Source organism: Propithecus coquereli, unplaced genomic scaffold, assembly GCF_000956105.1.
Source record: "Propithecus coquereli isolate 6110/MARCELLA unplaced genomic scaffold, Pcoq_1.0 Scaffold253, whole genome shotgun sequence".
Taxonomy (NCBI): domain Eukaryota; kingdom Metazoa; phylum Chordata; class Mammalia; order Primates; family Indriidae; genus Propithecus; species Propithecus coquereli.
The window spans coordinates 1,095,612-1,114,739 of NW_012148097.1; the positions used below are offsets into that span (position 1 = coordinate 1,095,612).

The following is a 19,128-nucleotide window of genomic DNA, read 5'->3' on the forward strand; positions in this document are numbered from 1 at the left end:
GGTTGGTTTTACTTCCCACACCTCCTCTCCCTCCCTGAGGTGAGGGCCCCTCTGCGGTCAAACGTTTGTGGTCCACTGAAGACCACTGCAGGGCTTCAGGGGTGGGGTGGGGGTGGGGGAGGACTGGGCTCAGGCTCCTCTTGCCTCCCCACCCATCTTCCACAAACTCAGATTTGCAAATTTAACCTTTCTTACGTTATTTCCATGGCCTCTTATTGCCTAAGAATAAAGCACAAATATTTAATTTGGCACAAAAGGATCTCACAGTCTTATCCTCACCTATATCACAGCTCGGTGTTTAAAAGCATGGACTCTATCACGCACTGGCTGTGTGACCTCGGGCAAGGGTCTCAACCCCTCTCTGCGCTTCGGCTTGCTCCCTTGAAAACTGGGGATAATTTTAACACTATCGTTCCCATGGGGCGCTGGGAACATCAGATGTGTTAATATGCACAAAGGTTTTAGAACAGCACCTGGCACACAGGAAGTGTTGTGTGTATTCGTTAGTTTTGTGGGTTGTCTGACATCGCTGTGGTCCTCCCCTGCATGCGAATAGGCAAACATCCTACCCTCCAGCCACAGCTAGTGGCAGACTGTTCCCCGACACTTCGTGGTGGCTATTTCATGCCACTGAAACTTCAGTCTTCCTCCTTTTTTGAACTTCTAAACTCCATTTGTCTTCCAGGACTCAGGTCAATACCACTTCTGCTGGGAAGCCTTCCCGAACACCCTGAGATTTGTGCCTGCTGAGACCCCATTGCGCTCAAAATGAACTTCCATTTTAGCATGCATCACTGCAATTAATGATTTTTAAAAGTCTGAGAGTCGCCATTTTTGAGCACGTGTCAGGCCCTATTCTAAATAGTAGCATGTATTAGCTTATTTAAGCCCCACAGCAAACCTATGACCTGTTTCTATAATTGGTTTACACGTCTGTCATTCCTTCCAGCTTGGGAGGTCTTTATGGGCAAGAATCTATGTCTGGGTCAGCTTTGAATTTCCAGCACCTAGCAAGGTGCCTGGTGCATAAGAGGCACATAGTTAAATGAATATCCCTTAACTGAGCTGATCAGAAATGGGCTGCACTCAGAGAAAGATGGGAACATGCACGAATTAGTGACATTGAAGGACGTCCAGAGTAAGGATCGACAGTAGTTGGATCTGAAATTCTTCAGTGCTATAAACAAAGACTGCCGTAACTACCTCCCCCGTTATTAAATCGTTATTACTGTGTGAACACTTTCTATAGTGCTGAGGGGTTAATGTGCTCTCATTTGATTCTGTACCGTCATATAATTTCAGGTCTTTCCAAGGACATAATAATACAATTCACGATGGCACTTTATTTCATGCTCTTGCTTCAAGGATCATACACAAAGTTCTGAGAAGTGTTGCATGGCCCTTAACTCCTAGCTTGCCCACCTTCGATGAAGGGTGAAGAGACACTCACCCTGACAACTATTCTTCCTGCTGAACACCATATGGAATTTTGCCACAAATCGCAGAGAAATACAGTCAGTAGTTAATGTTATAGTTTCTATGGCAATGGTCGAAGACCATAAACACAAGTATTTATTGCTTCATTATTGCAAAGAAATGCGCTTTTCTAAATCAGAACTATATAAAAAAATTCAAAGATAAGTATTTCCGTTTCAGTTAACTTTTCTTTCTACCTCTTCAGCACATAGTAAGTTCTGTTTTATTAGCCAGCGGAGAATGGTTAAGATCAGAACTGTCTAATGTGCTTATTAAAATATCTCCAGGTGTCCTTGAAGCTGATCTTAGCAGGGGGAGAGGAACATCCGGCCATGTGAGCATCCCCACGATGCCAGCAGGAATGGATGTTCCCAGCACACGCAAATATGAAGACCCAGGGTATCTCCTGGAACCCCCAAATGTGGCTTAATCCATTCCAGGAATCTGTAGATAGCATATGCACAGGGTTTAGGGTCACTTTTTGATTTCTTGAAGCATTGAATACCATGGGAATTGTAATCTCTCCTGGGTTGTGTTTTCCAAGGAACTACCATTGCTGGAATGAAGCGTGGATGACAAGGCCTGACCTGCCTGTGGGATTTGGAGGCTGGCAAGCCGTGGACAGCACCCCCCAGGAAAACAGCGACGGTAAAACTGCATCCTCCCTCTGGGGAATTGCTTTGTCATCACTGATCTTTATTTCACTTTTATGCTTGCATTTGACACGTGGGAACCACACCCATCCACAACCAACATCTGAAATGTGCTTTCTGGGCACATGCACAACTCCCTGCGAATCAGGTTTAATTTCATTTCAATAGTCAGCTCTACCCTGATTATTTTACAACTTTTAGGAAAATAATATAAAATTTAACACATACAATTCATTTACTGTTGCTTTGATAAGCAGTTTTGAAGACAGAAAAAATATCTGTAAGCGTTTTTATTAGGCTATAAAATATACTCGAGCCCTCCCTGATACACCGTGCTAAGCTATAAGGCAGTAGAGAAAATAGAGAACTCAAAAATAATTATAGATCATCCTTTAGATTGTTTTTTTCCAGAACCTGATTTCTTTTTATGTTGTGTGATTTCTTCCAAAGCTTGCAGATGTGGGTATTTGTCTTCTAACTTGCCAACTATGCTAAGCAGTGGCAGCTCTGACCTCCCCCCAAATTTTTGTAAAATCACATTATAAGCCTCCACCTCTCTTTAATATGATAATATAAAAAATGAGTGGACTGGGGACATTACGTTTATTCCCTCAGGTGTTGATATGAGATGTTGATGTGTACACGGAGGCACAGATGCATCAACATTCAGTCATATTCATAATGGAACTGTATTATCGTGCTGGGTTTTGTTTTTTTTTTGAGACAGAGTCTCACTGTGTTGCCCGGGCTACAGTGCCATGGCTTCATCCTAGCTCACAGCAACCTCAAACTCCCTGGGCTCAAGCGATCCTCCTGCCTCAGCCTCCCGAGTAGCTAGGACTACAGGCATGCGCCACCATGCCCGGCTAATTTTTTCTATATATTTTTAGTTGTCCGATTAATTTCTTTCTAATTTTAGTAGAGACGGGGTCTCGCTCTTGCTCAGGCTGGTTTCGAGCTCCTGAGCTCAAACAATCCGCCCGCCTTGGCCTCCCAGAGAGCTAGGATTACAGGCGTGAGCCACCGCGCCCGGCCCGTACTGGGTTTTAAAGAAGAAAGCTCAACACTTTCTGGTGCTGTGGATAATATATCACAAGGAGACTTCAGAGGTGACTAGGGGCGGCTAATCTCTTATTAGCTATGGATAGGTGGTTAAAATGTAAAGAATTTCAGAAGAGTAACATGGGCCTCCTGACTTCCTGAATGTGCCTCGGACATTGGCCGATGTGTGTGGTTAAGGTCCAAATTCTCCAGTTAAACCTGACATATGTCCAAACACGAACGACAAAAATCAAGACAAACAACAGCAGCAACACAGCCACCAAGGACGCATCAACATTTCCCACATTTCAGACACCAGGTGAAAAGGGATAAACGCTTGTGTGAGCCAACCGCCTGGCACGAACACTCGGGCATGTGTTTGCAGTGGCAGAGCAGGTCCAGGAATAGTGTTGCCCCGTTTTCTTTCCACGGCTTCAAATTTTGCTTTGAGAAGGCATTGCCAACAAAATCGTCTTGATTCCACACATTGGTCATCTGCCCTCTCAAGCCGTAGAGTGTATGGGCTAAATCAATGATGACATTGGGAACGCCGGTCTCTATGGAGCCACCTTCAGTGCTAGGAACCGAGCAGCATCTGGACAGAATTGGAGATGACGTACTCACTCCACTCCTCCTCTGTGTGGTACAGGCATGTATCGGTGTGGCCCCGCCTCTGTGCAAGCCATCAAGCACGGCCACGTCTGCTTCCAGTTCGATGCGCCCTTTGTTTTTGCAGAGGTAAGTGAAGAGCTGGAGGGAAGTGTTGCTCCCTCCCCAACCTTTTAACTCATGAAAGAATAAGGTAGAGGTTGTTACTTTTAGATGTCCCTGGTATGTGGTGTATGCTTTGTGTTTACAAAGTTAACTGGCATCGTTCCAACCTCCAGGTTCTTAATGCTAAATGCAATTCTTACTTAACATTTTTCTTTCCTTGATGTTTTGAGATTTTATTTCCCCCAAAAACGAATGCTTTACTAACTTAGCTTAGTTCTTTGCACCTAAGAAGTAGGTATCAACTGCTTCAGAGAAATTGAGTGGCTAACTGGATCACTCAACTGAATAGTGGTGTAGGTGGTCCAGGAATTGAAATTTTGGAGAGTACAGCTTCCCTCTGAGACTAACCCAGCAATCCACGTAAAACAAAATCCACACGCTTTCACCATCCGTGGTCTTAGACTGGGCCATGCAATCCACATCCTGCCATTCCAAGCTGTCACCCATGGCCGGGGGAGGTGGAGGAGAGTTGAGTTGCTAAGCAGGGAGGGAAGTGCAGGGGTCTGCTCCGATTGGGGAGTGCAGCCCACCTAATGGTTTGATGGGGACACTTGGGTGAAGGGCCTGAAATTCTGGAAGAACCAGGTGGGGGCCAGAAGCAGAGGTGGCTGTTAAAGGATGCTCCAAGGAGAGCCCTGAATATCAAATTAAAGGTAAGAGGTGTCAGGTAAAGGGGAAGGCTGGGAGGCTGCTGGGAGGGGCGGGGCGTGTGCAAGGCTGAGAGGCAGAACTTCCCCAGAGCACATTTGCACCAATAAATACACTGAAATAGTGTCTCTCACTGTGTCTACCATTGGATGCTCTCGGCAACCCTTTAAAATGTGTATCATAATTCTACCCATTTTACAGAAAAGAAAATTGAGACAAAGAGTGGCTCAGTAACCTTTTCACAATCATCTAGCTAATAAATAGCAGCACTAAGATTTGAAGCCAAGCAGACACCTGAGCTCACACTAGTAACCACTACACTCTACTACTCTACAAGGAATAAATAGTTATTACTGTTAAGAATACGTATCAGGCACTGTGCTGGGGGAATTCAGAGGCTCATGTCCTAAAGAAACATAATTCTAGATGTGAGGTGACAGGACATAAACACACCGAAAGTGAAATAACGACAGTATAAGCAATGCTGCGGAACTAATTGTCAGATGAGCAGTGGAGGTGACACACGGCCTGCATTTACGCATGCAGATTCAGTAACTGAGAAACAGGGGCCAGAAACTGAAATAGGATGGCAAAAACCACAAGACACTGTCGGGGGAGGGAGGGCGACCTGAGAACAGACGACGACGATGATGTGGCAATGCCACATCGCCACATGCTGGGAGCATCGCCACAGGCCACAGTAGATAGGGGTGGAGAGCTGTGGGGCCCCGTGGGAGGGAGGGGTGATTAGCAAAGGGGGTCACAAAGAAGCCAGAGGAAGGCGCTGTAGGCAGAGGGGACGACTTGGGCATCCAAAAGCTACGTGTGGGCAACTGAGAGCTGTGCAGACTCACTAAACACCAGGGGCGCAGCCGGGGTGTCAGAAGATGAAGACTGAAGGAACTCAGCGTGGGGCACCCCATGCCCCAAGAAATTCACCCCTCATCCCATAAGCGAGGGAGAGTTGTCACTGGGGAGGGGTGTGAGCCGGGCGCTGGCAGCCTCGTGCAGGGAGCATTGGAAGGGATTGTCACGAAGGTGGCAAGAGCTGCTAGAGGGCCAGGTCGTCCCTCCATCCTGGAGACGGAAAGGCCCTGAACTAGACAGACAGCAACAGCAGGGGAAGGAGGAGGCAGGATTGAGAATACTTAGGGAGTAAAATAAGTGTCACTATTCAGGGAGCTATGAAATCGGAAATCTGAAATACACGAAAGGAACAGTGTTCCTCTCATCCGAACCTGTCGTGGCAGGTTGTAGACGCCCTGGGAGACCAGGCTTACTGGACTTGGAATTTTATCCCCTTGATTTCACTTTGGGATTTGAAGATTTATACAAACCTCCCCAGCTGCTGTCTGGTAATTTATGATGCTCTGAGAACCTCTTAAGGGGAAATCTCTCTAAAATCCACAAAGCCTGTGTTCATCTTTTTATTATACTTTATTGCTGCAAAGAAGGAGAGAGGAAGGGCCTCCCCGCACAAGCGAACTGCCTAATAGCTGTTAATGCGAACGTTTTTTGCTATTATTAAATGTAGATCGGGGTGTTATGAATGTCACCAGGATTTGCAGGTTATAATTACTCCTCTCTCACCCACTGCGGAGGCGTGTCTGACAGAGTACAATTTGTTGGCTTGGCACGGGCTGAGCTCCAGGGCTGAGCCGTTTATAAGAGACGCTTGAGCTGATGAGAAGCGTATGAGGAGTCTTTCCTCAAGGGTCCCAAAGTGGGACCCCATGGGGGGCGTCAAAGGAAACTTTAATGCGAGTCTACGTGACTCGGCTTTGCGACTGCGGCGCCCTCGCCTTTCCCGCCTCCTCGCTCCTCAGTGAGTCTCTCGCCACCCGGTGCCCGCGGGAGGTCGCCTGCCTCCCTCTCAGCCTGCTGACTGTCTCCGTCATTCCTTGCTATTTCCGAGCCAGATCCAGCGTCACGTTCAATGACTGTTGTTTAGCTTTCCTGGGGCCTTGGGCTCCTTGAGTGAAAACAGGACCTAGTAGGAGAGGGGTGTGCCTGCAAGGCACCCCAACCTCTGCGCCTTCTCTCCTCCCCCATTCTGGAAGTTCATCTTCCGCATTCCTGGACTTCTGCGGGGCTTGAAGCCTGTTTCTCCAGCCCCTCCCTTCTCAGGCCTCATCGCTGTGCTGGTCGCTTCAGTTCTGAAAGCCCGTCTGCCTTGCTCTCCCCAACTCATGGCGGCCTAAGGCTTCCAAAGAGGTGAGAGGACAGCAGAGCAGCTCTACGTGTCTGGAGTCATCCTCCAGGTCCCGTGTTCACCAAGCACTTGGAGTTCTCTGCAGAGAATTCTCCTTGTCTTAGTAACGGTGGTTCTCTTTGTCTTAACTTTTTCTAATTGGCTATTGTCCCCTTCACCTTACTCCACCCCAGACTTTCACACACGTACACACACAGTACCGCACACACACACACGCCTGCACATGTGTGCACTCACAGACGCGCGTACTCCTGCCTTCCCTCCCTGACACTCAGACGATTTTCACGGCAGCAATGACCGCCCCCGCCCCAGGGCCACGTTAACCATCCCATTGCTCCAGAGGCTAAGCCCTCCTCAGCTCCGGGCCAGCAGTTCTCTGTGTACAACCTGTGCAGATGCTTCTCTGTGCATTCTTCCTTCTCAATCCAAACTTGTTTATTTTGCTACCGCTTATTAGGTGCAGCCCAATTTTTGTCATCTCCTAGTTGAATCAAAAATAATTCAACCATTCATTCAAATAGCATATTAAACGTTGGAATTATGTTGGCTTCTCTTCTTAAGCCTGCTCATGCATCTTGCTAGAAATAACTTTCAAAAAATATCATGGATCTAACAGCTGCCCACTGAGCCCCATGAAATCACTTCCTAACTCACCTCTCTACTTCCTCTCTCACCCCTTTTCTGTGTACTCCCACAAATCAGGCAGAATTATCCTTTAAAATGTAAACAGAAACATCACACCCCTGCCCCAAACCTTCCGGTGGAACCATCATCCTTACCATAAAATTGAACACACATTTTTATGGGATTCAGTGTGACCTTCCCCTGGCTTCTCTTCTACTAAATCCCTTGCTCATTTCCCTCCAGCCATACTGGCCTTCTTACTCTTCTGGAAGCATCCAAGCTTGCTCTCGTTTCAGAGCTTTTATACATACTACTCCTCTCGCTGAGAAGGTGCCCCTCCCTGCTCTCTCCTCCTGTGGTGGAAAAGCATTTGCATGCCCCGATCCCTCCCCACAGTCACTCGCCTCTGCAAAGACACCTTCGTTCGCTCCCCCACCACCTAAAATATCACTATCTGCCCTCTTGTTTCCTCCTACCCCGCCTTAGTGTCTGTTATTTCTCTCCTTTCTGAAATATAAGCTCCATTAAGGTAGGATCTGGTGCCAGGAAGACCTCCTGGCCAGGCAGGCATTCCCTGCCTCCACATGCCCTCGGGGAAGCAGCACTTTCTTGGCAGACCACGCAGATGAGGTTATCTCCACTTGGGATAAAATGAACAAACCAAAACAAATGCTGTCCAGGGTCCTAAAAGCAAGAGTGAGTCTCCCTCTCCAGTGGTGATGAGCACAGCTTCTGCCAGCCGTGGATATGTGTCCACATTTTAAGGGCACAAGTAGAAGTTTGCAGAGAGCATTCCTGCAGCCTGCTGCCCACCCCAGCTTTCCTGAGCCCCCAGGGCCTGGAACAATGGTGGAGGTTGCGTAGGAAGTGCCTGTGTCTAAGAAGCAAGGTGTGGTATTGCAAAGAAAGCACTGGATTTCATGTGTGGATGCCCAGGTTTGGCATAACTGTAGCCCCTTCAAGTGTATGGGTAGGACTAGATAGATGATCACTAAGATTTCATCCCATTCAAAAGAAGGAAAAGAAATTAGTCTTAAACTTAGGACTTTCGCAAGTAGTATTGATCTACTTATCTGCCCTGCAAGGTAGATTGGCTCAGAGAGATTCAGTAACTTATCCAAAGTCACACAGCCTAAGTCCAATAATTCTTGCAGTGTACCCTGCACTTAACGACTGTTCTGCTGTAGAGAGTCAGTTGGTCTTGGTGGGGCCTATTACTGGTACATTTAAGTCCCTCAGTGATTCTCTTGTGCATCCAGGATAGAGAACCACTGTGCTAGTGGCTGAAACTGAAAATAATACTTTCCCTCCATGCCCGACCCTCATGTACATATATAAAAGTCAACTCATATGTATGTCTCTCCTGTCCTCTCCACAAGGGCTGTGCTGTTGGGCTGGCCTGAGATTTTAGCCACATGAATTTCTTTAGCCATACTCGATCGGCGCCCGGGATTTCGCCACCGTCATATTTAGCTTGTCTCCCATAAGCTGTTGTAAGGGTTGTTATTAAGAGGACATTTATCACCCACATTGCTATCATCTGCAAGTGGGGGAGGTAGCTGTGTGTGCCTGCATGGCTTCCTCCAGAGGGAATGCCGAAATTCTCAGGCAGTTCATTTAAAGTTTCCTTAACGTTTTTTTTCCCAAAGCGACACATATTCCTTAGGTATCTGCTCTGTCCTCTCCTGTCCTCATTCCTGATTGCACACTCCAGCCTTTCACACCGTGTGGCTACATAACCGAGTTCTGGAGACTGCTGGGGAGCAGAGCCACCATTTATTACCCTTGGAAATTTGAGTCTGAGCACAGAACCATCTCCCCACCTCAGGGTGGTGCCCGTGGTCCTGCGGGGTGATGCAGGGGTGGCAGTGTGCTGCCAAGGTCAAGACAACAACTATTGACCCGCCGGGGTTTGCACTTCTTCTCCACTGGCTCCTAGCCACGTGACCACAAACACTTTGCTTCCCCCTTCCGAGACTTGGTGCCCTCGTCTGTCATACAGTTATAATAATACATGTTCATACTTCACAGGCTTGTTGTTGTGAGGTTTAAATTAAACCCTTTATAATATGTCGCTGAAACATTTTGGGTATTCAATGAATGTTGGCTATCTCCTCCTTAGTGGAAATCAGACTTCATAGACCCTCAGAACGTTTGTGAGAAAGGAGAGAAAAGTTGCCCTCTTTGACCTCAACTTTAAAAGACAGGGATACATCACCTCATTTCCCCAGTCCCTAATAATGACGGTTACATCTTTGCTCAGTTTTGAAATTTGCAAGTCTTATTCACATAGATCTTATATCACTCTGACCTAAAATGTTCCTATGAAATTAGCAGAGCAAGTGTAGTCATTTTCATATTATAGAATCAGGAACTGAAGTTCAGAGAGGTTAACGTGACTTTCTACAAGTACACGCCTGCGATCAGAACCCCAGTTTCTTGCAGCTAATCCAGTGCCTCCCTCAAATACCTTCGCGCACTCGCACCTGCCAGTCCCTCTGCCTATCCCGTCCCGCCTTCCCTCTGTTCCTCAGTTCTCTAACCCCTCTGCGTCGCTGGGGTTTCAACTCGGCTGTTACTTCCTAGCTCCCCTGCAACTGCCCCGTGAGCTCTCAGAGTATCTTGGACTTACCCTCTCAAGGTACTTACTGTACCGTTTCGCAGGGGCTTCCAGGCCTGGACGTCCAGTAGAATTATCTGAGACCTTTTCAAAAACATAATAGATTTAGGGTCTCACCCAAGACCTCTTTAATCAAGCATCTATTTTTCTTCAAGCGATTCTGATGCACAGCGGCACCGTCACTAGAGCGTAAACTCTGTAATGGTAGTGACCAGATCTATTTTGTTCATCATCAGGAACCCGGAACCTTGAACAATATCTGGCAATATTATTAAATAGTATTCTATTATCAATAACATTCATCGAGTGTTTATACCAGGCATTATGATAACTAATTTATTTCGGTGAATTCTGCCAATTGTCCTATGAGGAAAGAGGCATTATTACTGTATTTAAAGAGGGGAGGACTGAGGCTTGGAGAGAAGCTTGGAAAACATTTAATCAATACATCGGTGACTGTCAGCAGTGCAATTCATGTTTCCTACCTGCTTCCATGCTAATAAATGCAACCCCCAAGAAAGTGATTGTAAAAAATACAACAAAGGACTCTGGGGGAATCAGCTTTCAGGCACAGATTAGACATTGTCTTTTGAAAATAGAACGATAAAGCAGAACCCTGGAGGAACTTGGGACTCACCAGCATGGCCCCCAGATGCTATTTCCAAGTGCCACAGGTAGCACATTGTAGTTGCTGGACCACCAGAAAATTGCCTGAACTCCTCCTGAATGGTCCAATATTGTTTTTCAATTCAGATGCTTTTGGCTGCAAGTAACAGAATTAATATGACTGAAATGGTTGGGGGGTTATTTTTCTCATGTTAGAAATCCTGAAGGAGGTTGGTCCCAAGGCTGGCGTAGCCGTTTAACAGCATCATCAAGCCCCCAGATGCCTCTCATCCTTCTCCTCTGCCGTCTTCTGATTGTTGGCAGGGTTCCCCTTCACTGTCCCAGGATGGCTACGGCAGCTTCAAGAGACACTTCACTTTCCGTGAAAGTATCTGAAAGCAGGAAGGGAAGGGCAAACTCTCCCGTGTACCTCTCTCCTTTTGTAAAGGAGAAAGATCTTTCCCAGAAGCATCTAGCAGACTTCTCCCTCGATGTGGGTCCATGGCCACTGCTAGCTTAAAAGAAGTCATGGAAAGCAGGTGATAGGCATGGTGGTGTCAGCTCTCCCTTAGGAGGTGGAATTTATCAGAAAGACAAAGGGGAGAAAGAAACGGTTGCTGCTTAGACAACTGATTGCCACAGTCTCAAAAATTCTTCATTTAAAATAGTGATGATGAATCTAAACTGGATTTCCCTACAGAACATGTGTAAAATCAGCTTAGCCCTGTGTATCCAATGCCGTCAGAGAAAGGAGCGTGTCAGCTCCAGGCATCTCTGGATGACTACACTATGGAGAGGTAGAGATTTTAGTGACAAGGACATTTGATGATGGCTGATGCTGTCCCCTCCTGTTTCCAGGTCAACAGCGACCTTGTCTACATCACGGCTAAGAAAGACGGCACTCATGTGGTGGAAACTGTGGATGCCACCCACATTGGGAAACTAATTGTGACCAAAGAAATCGGAGGAGACGGCATGAAGGATATTACTGATACTTACAAATTCCAAGAAGGTAATTTACTACAACTGAATGAAGATGTATTTGCTCAAGTCCAATTAGTACTAATTCACTGTCACTCCGAGATGTGTTCCAGAGAATGCACTGGTGTTTACAGCATTTGGTAGCAAGAGCATAAGTATAAACTCTCATGAGTGAAAGATACATCACACACGTGACTTTTCTTGCAGTTTTGTGTTTGTTTCAAGTAGAATTCCCCTTTATGTGGCTTGTGAAATGCCTTGGTTTCAAGTCAGATCTATTTTAACAGAATATAGAATGTCTTCTTGCCCACAAGAACCTCAATTTTAAACAATCCTATTAGAAAATACTGTATAACTAATGTAATTTTAGTTCCATAATAGAAATTTAAATAACTACATCACATGTATTTAGTACTTTACAAATTATTTTCATATATATTGTCCCATTGAATTATCACAAAAGCCCTACAAGGTAGATAATACAATATAAATAGGACAATACGGTCACCATAATTCAGGCCAATTAGATCAAAGGCCAATTTCAATTATAAAATAATATTATGGTGAGGTTTTGTTAATTTTTATTGTATAGAATGCTTCAAACGACTCTGAATTCACTTCTATCTCAGTCAATACCATCTATTCTATGTCTGCAATCGGTTTGGTGCTGAGGGCCCCAGTAGTATGTAGGACCCAGTTTCTGTCCTGGGCCAATTGATAGGATTATTATGCAGAGGGGGATTTGGGAACAAGGAAGAGTGACATTCAGTCCCATCAAGAGATTCAGAAAAAGCAGAGCCCAGGAAAGAAGTGAGGACCTGAGTTCAGGAAAGCCGAAGAGAAGTTTCCAGGCAGGGGGCACATGAACAGAGGTAGGAGGTGCAAAGCAGCCCCATGTGCTTAGGGTCCTGCAGGCCTTACTGATGCATCAAGCACGGAATGCCCAGTGGCTGGAGACAAAGCTGCCCAAGGTCAGTAGCAGCCAGGAAGTGGAGGACCTTGGGTGTCTTGATGGGGATCACAGAATATATTTTGCAAATGCTTCACTGCCAGAGGTTCTTAGGAGCAGCATTTATTTTAGTGAATGGATAAAAATGACAAGTAATTACCATATACCTAAATATTCATTGGTATTCCTGAAGCGCTAAGGAGTGCAGAATTTGTTTTAAATATTTTAGACAGTTTCCCTGCTCTTATTTACAAAAGCAATTTGCACTATAAAGAAAAAGCCAGCTGAATTGAGAACTCTTATGCATAGTCTCAGAAATGGCAGATTTTTGTCATCTGAACTAGTGAATTTTTACCGTATTTCTGAAATGGTTCCCTCTCCTCTCCCGTTGGTTTTCTTCCATTGCACCACATAGATGGAAAGATTTTTTTTTCTTTTTGACTTTTTCCTAAAAGGGAAGTTAAAAATAATACAAGCACAATAGAACAAAACTAACAAGCAATGCCCTCTTACTATAGAGTTAAAGCAAAAAGGTTAGAAAGGGAAAAAGCAGGGTTCGTAGAAAAAGTTAGTTGCAACATTCACCCATTTATACATTCATCCATTCGACAGCTTGCCCCTACCACCTGCCACATCCAGGGCTGGGCGGAGTTGGAGGCACGCACAGCCCTGCCTTCCCACCCAGCCGGAGGGAAAGGCAGACGTGGCCCTGCCGTGCTGGGTGCGAACTGCTCTGACACAGGGCGGACAGGTGCGGCAGGGCGCAGGGACGGACTGGAAAGCAGACTCTGCTGGCAGGGAGAGCCTCGAGGGGGGAGTTAGTGATGGGCTAACTCAACCCAAGGGGTAGACGAGGATTGGCAGGTGAAGCTGGGGAACGAATTCCCCAAGAAAAGGTAGCAAGGCAGGGATTGTGGCGTGAACTGCCCTACTTTGGAAGAAGTCCTGACCAGACAGTGCAGAAAACAAAAGGCGAGCGGCAGGCAGCGGGAGCAGTAAGAGAGCTGTCCACGCGCCTGGACAGCTCGCGGAAGCCACAGGGCAGAGCGCAGCTGCCACTGGCTGTCGGTGTGGAGGGGACAGTGAAGGCCGAATCAGGAACAGGACAGGATCAGAGACCACAAAGAGGAAAGACCAAAAACCAGTCCACGAAAGAGGAGTTGGGGGCTGGGCCAGGGGTGGACTCCAGATTAAAACAAATAAAACACGTTAACTCTGCATGCGGAGGACACCTGAGGTCCAGGCAAGAAGGCGGGACCCGGGGAGAGGAACAGCGGGGTCTGGTCCAGCGGGAAGAACCCCTGAGTCCACATAGACGGTTGTAAGAGACGACTCACCTCGCCTCTGGGCTGGAGTGTGATCCCAAGTGGATAGTTAGTCCCGTAATCGAGGGTGGTGTACACATTTCAAATCCTAACTTTGGAAATCACTGAGTGGGATGCTATTGTGAGGATGCTGCGCCTGCCCCCGAATGCGCTGGGAGACGGTGACTGACTAATGTCGTCTGTGACCGGCGCGCAGTGTGGGGCTGGCCGCCCCGTGGCCGTGCGTTTTCCATCCTGATCTTCACCGTTCGGTCGCTTGCGTCGTTTCCCTGACCCGCGAGAGCTGACTGGACACTAAAATATGGAGATGAGTAAAATCATGGGGAAGAAATTATGACTAGATTTAGGAATTAATTCTAATAATGAATTAAATCATGGAAAGATCATTTTTCACTTTCAACTTACTAAAGCTTAATATTAACTTTGTAACTTTTTTCCAAAATATACAATTAAGAAACTTTGAAAACTAGAATTCTGAGAATTTCTCTCCGGGCAACATCCCTTCCTTGACGATGGTATCTTGACCTCATTTTCTCTTTGCTCCATCAGTTACCTCCTCCGTCACCAGTATTTCCCCCTCTCCTCGATTTTCTCCCTCCAGGGAGGCAGGCTCAAGGGTCTCCTGTGTTTAAAAACAAATTTACAAAAATCTTTTTCAACACTATATTCCCTACCAGACACACCCCATTCTGCCTTCCTTCTCGCCTCCCGAAAGGGCCGCCTGGACTTGTGACCCGCCACCCTCCGTCCTGCACCCTGATTCCTGCGACCCCATAGCCTTCAGGCTCTGCTGCTTCACAGACCTCATCTTACGCGACCTGCCTACACTTCCCGGTGCTGTTGTTCACTCCCCTTTCTTGAAATCTTTTCTTCTCTTTGTTTTCACAGCTCGGCTCTCTCCTGGCTCCCCCACGCCCACCTGACCCTTTTTCCCTCTTTCTGCAACTGTACCTTCCCTCTGAATGTCACTCCATTCTAGGCCCCAATCCTTCCCACCTACTTTATGGCCTTCCTGCGTAGCTGGTGTTAACATTCACATGTATCCTGATCACCCCAAGTCTGTGTCTCTGCCCAGACTGTCTCCAAATGTCCCGCATTCCCAAATGCCACCTTCTCACACTCCTCCGCCCATCTCAGATCTATTTCTCCTATGCTCCCGTGGTGAAGAGAACCACCATCCGCCCAAATTTAGCAAATTACGAGTGAGTCAAGCAGCAGATCCTCCGGATGTCCCCTCGAATGCATCCCCTCCCCTCCAGCTCCATGATCACTGTCCAAAATGTACACAGTATCTGGTGTGTAAAATCCTTCCTATAGTGCCTGACACACAGCACATGTCCAGTGAAGTTAGTCCCACTGCTGCTAGTAGTTCTGTTATTGCTGCCATACTCTTCCTGTAAGCTTGGGCTGTGATTATTTTTCTCCTGGAAAAATACCTGCTCTAGCTTCCCCATCCCACCTTCCCTCCTCATCCTCCCCTTCTCTCAGTCTAACCCCTGCCTTGCTGCCAAAGTGACATTATCTGCAATGTAAGCCCGAGCCTGTTGCAGCACTACTTCCAAGCCCTCACTCTCTTCCTGCCTTGGGGGCATTCCCTTCCTAACTCACAAAGCCTCTTCTTAGCTGGCCTTTGCCCGCCCCCTCGCTGCACCTCTGACTGTGCCCACAGGTATCTGCCCAGCAGCCAGCTGAGCCACCAACAAGCCACGCTCTCACCTGCCTCCCTGGCTTTGCCCTGGCTGTGTAGGAAAAACCATTCCAGGAAGCGTCCCCTGCCACCCTCATGTTCCCAGGCACCTCGGGCCAACCTCTGTCCCAGCATCTGTGACGAACACATCTGTGCTACAACCCTTCTTCACCTGTTCCTTCCACACCTGTGAGGGAAAGCCCGTGTTTCTCATCTGTGCCAAACACGGTGCCTGGAACATTATAGGGGTTCCAATAGCATGAAACGACCAACGAATGGTCGCTGAGGTGACATTTTCACAGGCGGGCTTAATTAAACATAAAATGTCCTAAACTGGACTATTTAGTACCTGTTATAAAGATGAAAGTTTTGCCTCTGGCTGAAAGCAAAGTGCTTCTCCAAACATCGATCCTTCGGATCCTCTGCAGGGCAGGTCCTGGGGACACGGGCAGAGATGGACAAGTCAGACCTCGTCGCTGTTCTCATGGAGTTTGCATTCCAGCGGAGGAGACGATGTCACACAGTGATTAGTGCTGTGACGAGGAAGGAGAATGAAAACAGGCATGTGTTAGTGAGAGATGAGAGGACTAGGGTTTGGGGACACATTACACAGGGTAAGGGGGGAGGACTGAGGAGGTGACAGTGGACCTGAGGCCAAAACAATAAGAAGAGGTTTCTTCCAACATAAAAGGGCTCTTTTACTATATCCTAGTTAACGCTAAGTTGTTTTTTTGACCTTGTGCCTGGAGATTCCCACAGAGGCATCTCAGAAAATAAAATCTGGCTTTGGATAAGTGTCTCACAGCAGCAAAATTTCGCCCATGGCCCTGAATTATGTAAGACGCCAGAGCACAGAGCGTAACTGTAGGAAACAGGAATTATGGCTCTGGGAGAACCCTGCAGTTCTTTCCTCTTCTCTGGGCCTGCACTTCCCGCAACAGCCCAGCCTGCCCCGCCTGGCTGCCCCAGAGGGACGGTCCAGGTGCCTCCACTGCCACGTGCCACGCAGTGGCTCACAGCACGCTGCAAGCCTCCCTCTCCCCGTCCCTCGCCTGGGCCAGCTTGGCTCCTCTCCCCGAAGGCGGCCCCTCTCTGATCAGGTTCCTGCTGCTCAGATTTGCCTCCTATGTTGTGCCTAAATGCACACTTGGCCCCCATCCGGAGTGAAAATTGATGGTGCTTTCCTTCTCACGGACCTGCCTGCCCGATGATTCCTGCTGAAATGCTCCACTGCACCGTCCCCGCCCTGCCTCTCCTTCGCTTCAGTGCTGTCTCCTCCTGTGGATCTGTGAACGCCAACTCCAGCCAAGGCTTGTCCTGGGCCAGCTGTTTCTGGCACATCCTTGCAGTCCTGACAATCAGGGGAATCGTTAATACACTCACACACACACACACACACACACACACACACACACACACACACACACACAACACCTGCTGGCATTTTCTCTGCCTTTGCAGAGTAGCTTCCTCTTATTATGCACCTACCACCTCTAATCCACCTAACGCCCCTAGGATGCAGGCGCCCTTATTTCCCAAACAAGGAAACTGATGGTGTTCACAGTGCCTACCTTGTAGAGCTGTTATGAGGATTAAATGAGATAATTCACAAAAGCACTTATCCCAAAGCTCGGCTCACAGCGCTCCGTGGTAGTTATTGTGATTAATTGGCCTCTTAATCACCACTGCATTTCATTATTAACTAGGTAAAATAGAAGGCAATATCTTAGAATTAACATAATTATAAAAGCCAGAATTCATATTTTAAAGTGATTTTTTTCTGCTAGCCATTCTCACGACCAGCTTTTACAAGCCAAAGAATTTGCCTTCATGTCTTCATGTCTGTCCTCCACAATGCACAAGGATAAACCCAAAGCTATTTAGGATGGAGAACGGAATGGCCACCACCCCTCTGCACCTCCACCAGCCCTGTCCCCAAAGCCACGTACTTTCTCCGAAGCTCTGCCGTCCCTCCTGTCGGCGGAGGCAAAGCTCTGAGGCCTGACACGTGTCTGTGTTTCCTGCTTCCTCACTTCACACAGCTCCTTTTTTCTTCTTCCAGAGCTCACCCCTTCTCCTTCTCCCCACACCTGCATCTCCATCACGACCACGTGGGAAACCCTACACAAGACATTTTCCTCAAAACAGCACACACACGTCAGACAGCGTTAGAACAGCGTTAGAACTTGTGCACTGCCACAAGCCAATAGATATCCCTCAGAAACCACATTCATTGTCACATGAGTTTGGGAGACCTTACATTAAAGAAAAGTAGGTAGGTCCCCTTGCTATAGGGCTTCCTCTCAGAACCTCTGACGGGCTAGTGAAGCCGGGGGACATGCAGGAGGATCTAGGCAGCTCAGCACTCCTCCGGGAGTCTGACCTGAGAGCCCTGGGACAGGGAAGGCCTGTCAATGTCTTGCCAGAGCCCAATGTCCTGGGGCAGCTTGTGGTTTGCAATCTCTGCATGGGGTGGGGAGGGAGGTGGGGGAAGGCTGGACCAGAGCCCTCCAGGGTCAACTCAGCAAAGAGCAAGTGGACAGGCCCAAATGGAAGGCAGGGTGGAGAAGACAGTCTTGTTGGGGATCCATAAATTGGAGAGAATTTTTACTGTAGGAAGTGGATGGCAAGAAGCAATAATTTCCACGATCGATGCTTAGAGGTCCCCAAGTCCTTGCCACGTGGCTAGGACTCAAGAAGGGAAGCAAATGCACACCACAGTTTGAGAAGAGTCGGATTTTGCCAATTTTACCTGCTGAACCCTGAAATAGTGGCACTAGAGGAACAACTCTTAGCACACCTCCTTTGTAGATAGGCCCTGGCGCTGCCACCTGCAGACTCGGCCACCTAGACAGGTCACCGACTCTCTGGGGATCTGACTTTTCAGAATTTGTGACGGAGGAATAATGATGGCATCTGCCTCCCAGGGAGGTCACGAGGCCATGGAGACACTCGGGTGAGCACAGTACGCAATGTGTCTATTAATGCGACTTTCTCTTGGTGGGTTGTAGTTCTTTTTCCCTGTTATTATCTCTGGGTCTCTCCTAGGTCAAGAAGAAGAGAGATTGGCCCTAGAAACCGCCCTGATGTATGGAGCCAAAAAGCCTCTCAACACAGAAGGTGTCGTCAAACCAAGGTCCAACATAGACATGGACTTCGAAGTGGAAAATGCCGTGCTGGGGAAAGACTTCAAGCTCACCATCACCTTCCAGAACAACAGTCCCAGCCGTTACACCGTCTCAGCCTATCTCTCAGGCAGCATCACCTTCTACACCGGGGTCGCGAAGGCAGAATTCAAGAAGGAGACATTCGAAGTGACGCTGGAGCCCTTGTCCTGTAAGCTAACGAGGGCACGTTCTCTCCAGGACTTGCTGTCTGGCTCCCTGCCTCGCTAGGACAGCTTTCTGTGCAAGTTGACGTTATCTCCCAGGGCTCAGGAGCGTGACCCTCTATTCTAGACTAGCCTCAGCTTTCATCTTCACGTCTGATGCATAGAAGTAAATGCTGAGATTATCAAAGCCTAGAGTCCCGT

At 47.7% G+C, this 19,128-nt stretch overlaps 1 protein-coding gene across 2 annotated transcripts in view; it reads left to right on the forward strand.

The window, feature by feature from the left end:
• F13A1 (coagulation factor XIII, A1 polypeptide) overlaps window positions 1-19,128 on the forward strand; it is a 171,947-nt gene that overhangs the window by 123,679 nt on the left and 29,140 nt on the right. For both annotated transcript variants that reach the window (XM_012647003.1, XM_012647004.1), the window contains 4 exons: window positions 2,021-2,124; window positions 3,820-3,908; window positions 11,513-11,666; window positions 18,645-18,932. In XM_012647003.1, coding sequence (XP_012502457.1) covers window positions 2,021-2,124; window positions 3,820-3,908; window positions 11,513-11,666; window positions 18,645-18,932 — 635 coding nt within the window. The remainder of the gene's footprint in view (window positions 1-2,020; window positions 2,125-3,819; window positions 3,909-11,512; window positions 11,667-18,644; window positions 18,933-19,128) is intronic.